The sequence below is a fragment of the Ochotona princeps genome, chromosome 17 (assembly GCF_030435755.1).
Source record: "Ochotona princeps isolate mOchPri1 chromosome 17, mOchPri1.hap1, whole genome shotgun sequence".
Classification (NCBI taxonomy): Eukaryota; Metazoa; Chordata; class Mammalia; order Lagomorpha; family Ochotonidae; genus Ochotona; species Ochotona princeps.
In genome coordinates, this window is record NC_080848.1 from 18,190,830 (window position 1) to 18,199,623 (window position 8,794).

The window sequence follows — 8,794 nt, forward strand, 5'->3', positions numbered from 1 at the left end:
AAGCCTTTGAGTTTGCCTCTGAACTTGGAGGGATCCAGGGTGGGGGGAAAGTTGCACCTGCATGTCTCTGTCCACCCACCCTTCGACCTTCTCCTCTGCTAAGCCCAGGGTCACCTGGACTCTGGAACTTACTTTCCTAGGCCTTAAAAGTGGATCTAAGAACAGAAGAGACATGGAAGCAGATGTGGGGGCTGTTGGAGCAGCACTGGGCCGGGAGTCCAGGGCCTGGGTGCTCTGTCCACTTCATCTGTGTGTGCCCAGGGAAGTCCATCCCCACCATACATATCACCTCTGTACAAGGGGGCCTCCAGCTCCTGCTTAGTGACCCCCGCTTCCAAGGCCTCTCTACCCCGTCACCTGTCTTAAAGCCCAACCCCCCTTTGGAGGTCCCTAAGGGAGAGAGGGCCATAGCCTCCCCTCACTGCCACCGCCCCCAGCCTGAAGGTGCTCAGCTCACTGGTGATATTCAGATGTGTGTGCTATACATGCAACTCTACTGGGAGGTGCCTCTGTGAGCTGGAGGGTAGGGAAGGGCGGGCAGCATAAACTCAAGACACACAAATACCTGAACCAGGTGTGGGCAAGGGTCCCCACACCTGCTCACATGCATGTGTCTGTCCATGGAGGGTGTGTGTCCCTTTTCTGCACTTGAGGATGAGGAACAGGTGTGTGTGTGTGTGTGTGTGTATCTAGAACTACCTGGCTCACTTGTGCTGCAAGCATCTGTGTGTGACCCAGGGGGGAGGGCTGAGAGGTGCGCTAGAAGGGGAAACGGCCAATTTCCTCCCTTCCTTTTCCAGACACCTGTCTGACCTGCGCGGGCTCAGCACCACTGAGGTCGGCTATGAACCACCAAGGCTTCTGTACATTTTGCAGGGGGAGCAGAACGTCCAACAGTGCCCAGCTCAGCCCCTTCCTCCTCTAAGTCAGCCTGTGAGGGGGTGCAGAAGGGGGGAGCAAGCTGCTGTCGGGATGCCTGCCGGCCTTTCTACCAGGGGAAGTGGATGGCAGTGGGTGGAGAGAGGTTTCTAGGTTAGCAGTCCAGACTAACCCTTCTCCTGCACCCCTAGAGGAGTGGGTACCCGGTTTATCTCCGGGGTCCTGCCCCCTCACCCCAGCACACACATGCCCACACATCCACAGCCATGCCTCCCTGCCGCTGACTCCACAGAAACACATATGTACCCCCACACACACACTCACACACACACGCCCATGCAGAGGCACAGACACCAAGCAAAATCTTTCCCTTTCTCTGTCTTTGCCTTGGTTTGAATTTCGTTCAGCCACATATGTTGTGTGTGCGTGCGGGCGGGTGGGGGAAGGGCAGACAGGGATGAGGGATGGCAGGGTGCCAACATCTACCTATGGGGCTTGGGCCAGGGACGTCCCCCCACTCCCACCCTAGGAGGGGGCCTCAGCTGTCCCTTTGTGGTGGAGGAGACCCTCATGGGGGTGAGGGCAAGGAAGGGGGTCCCTTCTCCCCACCCAGGGTCTTCTGGACCCTAACCCACCTCCAAGGCCTGTAGGGAGGAAATGGACAGAGCGGCACCCTACAGGAGTCTCAGAATTGGTGGCCGCCCCAAGCGCCCGGTTCCCAGGCTGGCCACCCCATTGTTCCCAGGTCGGGGGTTGGGGGGCGTGGGGGAGAGCCCTTTCTTCCGGAGGGGGGCAATTCCTCCCCCTCCCACCTCCAGCCCTGATTTCCCTGCGTTGGGCGGGGATGGGAGGGCGATGGAGATATTTATTTATTTCCTTTATTTATTTATTTTTTTTTTTTGGAGTAGAGAGTGACAGATGGCGGCGGGTCCCGGGGGAGCCGGCTCTCCCCCAATGCAGACGCATGCCAATCACCGTCTCTCATGTGATAGCTGCTGCCCGTGACGTGCCAAGCCCATATGGCCTGGCATAGAGGCTGGTACCCCGCCTGGTAGAGATGCCACACTCGCTCCGCGGTTCGCATGGCGCTCTGAAGACGCCGGCGCCCGCCGCCTTGAGGAACCGCTGCCCCCGCTCCCTGACGATGGGGGAACAATGAAATAAGCTAGAGAAGCCCTCTTCTCCCCCCTCTCTCTCGCCCCCTCCCCCCTCCCCTCCCCTCTCCCCTTGACTCCTCTCCGAGGTAAGTTGTCCGAAAGGGGGCTGCGTCTGACCCGCCGCCTGGGAGGGGGCGGCCGCTTCGGCCGATGGGACAGTTCCCCATCCTGCTGGCCCAGGACGATCCCACCCCACACACTGGGTGGGCATCCGAGGCAACCCCTGGTTCGCGCTCCCCTAAGGGCTGCAGCTTAGGGGGGCGCGGAGGGAGGCGTCTCTACCCCGCCGCGGGCTGGGCTGGGCTGGGGTGGGGTGGGGAGGCAGAAGCCCTGGGTGGGGGCGCGACGAGGTCGAGAGGGGGAACCCCCTCATCCCATGGTTGTCCCGAAGGAACCTGCGACCTTTTCCCCCACCCCCACCCCCCCAAAAAAGAGAAAAGCAAACAAACAAATTTGGATATCTCCCTAACGATCCCGAAATACAACGAGATCAGGAGAGCCGTATGGGAGGCAGGCAGTTTGCAGAGGGGAAGGGGATCCCTGGACGCGGGGGAGACGGAACGGGCTCGCTCCGGCGCCTCCTCCCCACGCCCAGCTCTCGGCTCCCTGGCGTCCGGGGCCGGCTCCTCGAGCCGAGCACACACCGGCGGCAGGAGTCGATCCTGCCGCCTATGGAGCTGGGGCTGCCGGGGATGGGGGCCGAGCCGGGGGCGGCGCGCGGCCAAGTTGCAAATTGGATTAGGGAACGTGGGGGTGAGAGCGGGCGAGGGGCGGTGGGGTGGGGGAGCCGGGCCGAGGGGCCCCGGCCGCGCGAGCCGCGGAGCCGGGCAGGGCTCTGCACCCGCGGCCGCCTAGCCTCGCTCCTCCGCGGGCAGCGATCGGGCATTCCGGGCGGGCGCGCGCCTCTCCAGGCTAGGATCTCTGATCCTTTCGGCTGCCCCCGAACCTCCGCCGCTGCACTCGATCTCAGCCCAGACCCTAAGAGCTGGGCGCGGGGAGTGGGGAGCCCCCACTCCAGTGAGGGGCGGAGCTGGGGCCCAGCCCCTGGGCGAGCGCCTGGGCCGAGATCCCAGGCGGGCGGCGACCGGGAAGGGCAGGGCAGGGCAGGGCTGGCTTTGGGCGGGGCACGAGGTAGGAGGTGGGCGTCCCCGGGTCGTTCCCGGGGCAGGACCCCGCAGGAGCCGGGGGTGGGGGTGGGCGGCGGGCTTCGTGACCCCTGCGCGCCCCTAACTCTGTGCTGTCTGTCTCCCTTTCCTGCCCACCCGCCCGCGGGGCGCCCTCAGGCACCATGCTGACCCGGCTATTCAGCGAGCCCGGCCTCCTCTCGGACGTGCCCAAGTTCGCCAGCTGGGGCGACGGCGACGACGACGAGCCGAGGAGCGACAAGGGCGACGCACCGCCGCCACCTCCTCCAGCGCCCGGGCAGGGGGCTCCGGGACCCGCCAGGGCCGCCAAGCCGATTCCTCTCCGCGGAGAAGAAGTACCGGAGGCCGCGTTAGCGGAGGTCAAGGAGGAAGGAGAGCTGGGGGGCGAGGAAGAAGAGGAGGAGGAGGAGGAGGAAGGGCTGGACGAGGCGGAAGGTGAGCGACCCAAGAAACGCGGACCCAAGAAGCGCAAGATGACCAAGGCGCGCCTAGAGCGCTCCAAGCTGCGGCGCCAGAAGGCGAACGCGCGGGAGCGTAACCGCATGCACGACCTGAACGCGGCTCTGGACAACCTGCGCAAGGTGGTGCCTTGCTACTCCAAGACGCAGAAGCTGTCCAAGATCGAGACGCTGCGCCTGGCCAAGAACTACATCTGGGCGCTCTCGGAGATCCTGCGCTCTGGCAAGCGGCCCGACCTGGTGTCCTACGTGCAGACTCTGTGCAAGGGTCTGTCGCAGCCCACCACCAACTTGGTGGCCGGCTGCCTTCAGCTCAACTCGCGCAACTTCCTCACGGAGCAGGGAGCCGACGGCGCGGGCCGCTTCCACGGCTCGGGCGGCCCGTTCGCCATGCACCCTTACCCGTACCCGTGCTCGCGCTTGGCGGGAGCGCAGTGCCAGGCGGCCGGCGGCCTGGGCGGTGGCGCCGCACATGCCTTGCGGACCCACGGTTACTGCGCCGCCTACGAGACGCTGTACGCGGCGGCGGGCGGCGGCGGCGCGAGCCCGGACTACAACAGCTCCGAGTACGAGGGCCCGCTCAGCCCCCCGCTCTGCCTCAACGGCAACTTCTCGCTCAAGCAGGACTCGTCGCCCGACCACGAGAAGAGCTACCACTACTCTATGCACTACTCGGCGCTGCCCGGCTCGCGGCCCGCGGGCCACGGGCTGGTCTTCGGCTCTTCGGCCGTGCGCGGGGGCGTCCACTCGGAGAATCTCTTGTCTTACGATATGCACCTTCACCACGACCGGGGGCCCATGTACGAGGAGCTCAACGCGTTCTTCCATAACTGATCCTCTCGCCTGGTCCCCCTGCTTTTTTTTTCTTTGGCCTTTGCGCCCCACCCCCCAACATCCCCACCCCCAAGGGCAGGGGCATCCTCACCTTCCCGGCGCCGGGCGCGGGGAGCCGGGAGCGCAAGGGCCGACGCTGCAGGGCCTGTGGCATTCCGGAACGCCGCGGGCCTCTGTATCCCTGGGTGGCCCGTCCCAGGGGCCTGGCATCCCCACCAGGGGACAAGCCTCCTCTCTACCCTCCCATCCCCCCAAGGGTTCGCTCCTTCTTGATCCCAGGAAGTGTTTCTCCAGGAACCTCTCTCCAGCGCTCCCCAGGGACCACCCCGTCCCTGCAGGTCCGAAAACATGGGTGAGGGGGGCTGCGGAGCTGAGGGGTGAGGTTTTTCTCCTCTCCGCATTTATTGTAAAAACCGACACCGACCTGCCGAGGCAGAAAGCAACCGGGCGAAAGGGGCCAGAAGTTAGGGCCCCCGGGCCGGGGAGTCAGGGGTGGGGACCTGGACCACCTTCACCCCTACCCCCGAGTCTCCCTTTTTTCCGACTTTCATTTTAGCGGGAGGGGACGTGGATTGAGAGGAAAGAGAGAAATCATGACGATTTGTAACTAGAATCCGTTTTTCCCTTTTCGTTTTTTTTTAAACATACAAAAACAAAACAAAAAGCTAAGAGGCAACGGAGACCGAACGCAGAGTCCGGATCGGAGAAAGACGCAGTAAGAACTTTTAGAAGCAATAAAAGGCAAAATAATAATAATAATACTACCAATAATAAAAAGACACAAATATCTATGCAAGGAGGTTCTGACCGAGCCTAGCGGCCCCTCCCGGCCCGCGGGCCGCCCCGCCCAGCGCGGGTCAGTGCACTTTGGTGAAGTGGGGGCCCGCGCCGCCCCCTCCCCTCCCCAGGTTCCTACAATCAAATGACTCGGAGATTTGGGGCCCCAGTGCCACTGCCCTCCCCCACCCCCGTCCCCCGTTGTGCGTCATGCTGTTTTTTAAAAACCTGTTTCCAAATTTGTATGGAATGGCAAACTGTTGGGGGTCGGTTTGGGGAGGGAGGGCTTGCATGAGAGACACACACACCACACTGCACACGCGTGCGTGCACACACACACACACACACACACAGAGGCTTGGCAGGGGCTTCCAGTGGGCATAGGGAGGTGAACTTGAGGCCCCCAGCTTGCCTCCCAGGCAGTTCCATCCCCTCCTGAGGTAAGAGGAGGTGGGTGGGGAGGAATGGGAACCTGGAGGAGGTGGAATCCTGTTCTTGACCAGATAGCCACTGGGTGGGCACCAGGTGCTCAGCGATTCCTAGAGGCTGGAGCAGGTCTATTTTGTCCCAGATGCCCTGCTGGCTTTTGCCTGGCAAGTGGGCCAGGAAAGAGAGCTGAAGTCTCCCCCAGGGAGGTGTCTCCCCAAAGGAGAGGAAGTTGACCTCCTTCCCACCAGAGGCAGGGAACCAGGTATCCAAACACAGGCTGCAAAAATGCAAAAACACAAACCAGACCCACAGGTGACACATCCACACCCTCACCCACACACCTACACACAATTTTACCTTCCTCTTGTAGCGAAGAAACTCCCGTCGGACACCCGAAGTGCATTGCGTGTTTCTGTTCAGTTTAATGATGATTAATAAATATTTATGTAAATGAGATGCAAAGATGGACCCAGTTGCTCAAGGTGGCTTACTTTTGCTTTTTCCACGTAGGGGAGGGGGTAGAGTGGTGGGAAGACTAACATGACCCAGACAGAGTGGCAAGTGACTTTTCAGAGGCCAGAGAAGGACTGGGGACATTGCTGGCTGGCATTAGGATCCCAGCATGCAGACCCTCACGCGCCCTCAATGGGCATAGGATCAGCCACACTCACTGCCCCTCCCACGCCAGCACTGGATACACACAGCCCTGGCACAAAGCAAGGTGCCTTCTTGGAAAACAGCATCCTGCACCACCACCACCCCCAACCCCTGCCACTGCTGGTGAAGGGTCCAGGTGGGACCAGCCAGTCATGGTCATTTTGCAGTCCTCCACCCACTGCTGCAAAAACACAAAACCAAACCAAAACAAACAAACAAACAAAAAAAACCAGAGGGAGTGGAGCCCACCCTCAGTGCCAGACAGGGCTATTTTTCTATGAAAAATATTGATGCTAGTAAGGTCACGAAGCAGCAGTCTGAGTTGGGAACCCTTTCGCCATCTTCCTTGTGTGTTTCAGGGAGTCTGTTCCTGGAGCATTGAAAATGTTGGCATTTTCCGGCATGGTGGTGAGGTCTTCCAGGGCAGCTGTGTGCTCACCCAGAGCATGGGAGGGAGCTCTTCTTAAGCGTGGGTCCTCCTCCCTGCCTGGCAAAGGCCCCTGGCCCGGACTCTCATCCAGTGAGGGCAGGCTGGATGCAAAGCCCTGGGGAAAGCCTGCTGGACCCAGGCAAGGCAACCTCTTAGTCTCTGAGCCTCGGAGACAGAGGCTGAACCTACAGCCTTAAAAGGATTGCCCCACCATCCCCTCAAAACACACACCCTCCCCACACTGCATGCCCACCACAGTCTGATTCTTTGGAGAGGGATTGAAGTCCCCAAAGAGCTTCATCTTAAAGCCCGAACACACCTGAGGTTTCCTTAAAGATGCTGTTTCAGACACTCTTTTCTGAATCCATTTTCTTGTTGCTGAATTGTTTCAGGGCTAATGTGGGGAGTGTAGCATTGAGACTGAGGATGGAGTTCAGTTGTGCTAGAGCTGTAAAAGGTTTGGTCCAGGGTCTCAAAACGAGAGCTCCCAGACAAAAGCAAGAACATTAAAGATAGTTGGAGGAGATCCTAAACGATAAAAGGCGGGTGCATTGCGCTGAACCGGAGCTCAGCAGCCCCCTATAAAAGTCCACCTGCACCCCCTCCACCTGCCCAGCAGAGAGATGCCCAGCAGGTGATCTCTTGGTAGCCTTCAGAATGCTTAGGGAAGCTGACCCTCCCTAGCTTGCTCAGGGAGACCCTCCCTACCCTTCCAACCTGGGAAGCTGACACGACATGAGGCCCAGCTGGGATTCTCCAGCAATTTTTGAAAAATTTCACTGCAATTCTTTCCAAATTTCACTGTCTTCCCTGCAGTTCTCTCAGATTGCCTGTCTAGCATGAGTTTGTTCACCATTGGGTTCTTGGTCCATAGGATAGTCCTTGTCACTGACTAATGGGGGCGTCTTAGGAACTTCAGAACCACCCCTACTTCGGAGAAGAAAGGAGAATGCCTGCCTTCCTTCTCTCCCACTTCTTTCAAGCCTTGCACACCAAACTGGCACTTAAAGAGGTCAGGTGAGCCCCAGGTGGGGTTGGCAGAAACAGCGTGGGAGAGAAAAGACCCGGATTTTAGCCAGCCTAGGAAACAGGTCAGTTGGGCTGGGCTCCCCCTCCCGCTCAGCTTCAGCCGGTTTCCCAGAACTGCCTCTGAAGTCCAGGGCTGGGCTGGGCTGGATAGGGCTGGGTGAGATCCAGGTGGTTTGAGGCCAGAAGCAACTGACCCTTCCACGTGGCTTCCCTGGCCAGACGGCAGACACGTCCCTCCAAGGGCCATCCCGTGCAGTCCCATTGTGCTTTTGAAGCGAGGTGCCTGCGCTTTTCGCAGCAGGTGGCTAACTCTTGAGCCACTGCATCTGTGTTTGCTCAGGGTGGGGGGGCGTAGCGGCTCATTTGAGGGCGGGGATCCTGAAAGCACCTCCGCTTCCGGCGAATCCTGGCGTCCACCCCAGCCGTCCCTTCCTTCCTTCACGCCGCCTGCACTCAGGTTGCACTCTACCCGCCCCTCGCCCTCCCCGACACTCAACTTTCCCTGGCGAGATGGCGCGATGAGCAGGAGAAGAAGATGTGCGCGGACATTCAGCCCCAGACGCCCCCTCCCAGGTCGCTTTCTCGCTCTTGTTCTCTTGCGCTCGCGCGCAGACACATCCAGAGGAGCTCAGCAGCAGCAGGAGGGGCCAGCGAGGTGGTGCTGGGGGGCCAGCGGCCAGAAGGCTCCGCGGGGAACCCCTGGTGCCCAGGCCTGAGGGGCAGGATCTCCAAGCGCGCACCAGCCGCCGTGCTCGGCTTAAGACGCGGCAGGGTTCACCTGGGAGGACGTTTTCCCTCTGCTTTCCAGCCGCCGCCGCGAGTCCAGCATTTTGGAAAATGTCAGAGATACTGCCATGGTTGGGCGTCCTGGCCGTTCGCTGCCTCTCTGGCGGGAAAGGGAGGAAAGGCTGTGGCTGCCTGTCCCCTGACCCTTTCCCTGCGTTCCAGCCACCTGGGGAGGGGGGGCAGGATCGCTGTCCACTTGCCCTAAAGGCCGAC

The 8,794-nt window shown here is 60.7% G+C and overlaps 1 protein-coding gene across 1 annotated transcript; it reads left to right on the plus strand.

Moving 5' to 3' along the window:
* Window positions 1-1,932: 1,932 nt before the first annotated feature.
* On the plus strand, window positions 1,933-4,801 carry NEUROD2 (neuronal differentiation 2). The gene is made up of 2 exons (XM_004591141.2): window positions 1,933-2,122; window positions 3,320-4,801. The coding sequence occupies exon 2, from the start codon at window positions 3,325-3,327 to the stop codon at window positions 4,471-4,473; it is 1,149 nt and encodes a 382-aa protein (XP_004591198.1). The 5' UTR covers window positions 1,933-2,122; window positions 3,320-3,324; the 3' UTR covers window positions 4,474-4,801.
* The last annotated feature ends 3,993 nt before the right edge of the window (window positions 4,802-8,794 follow it).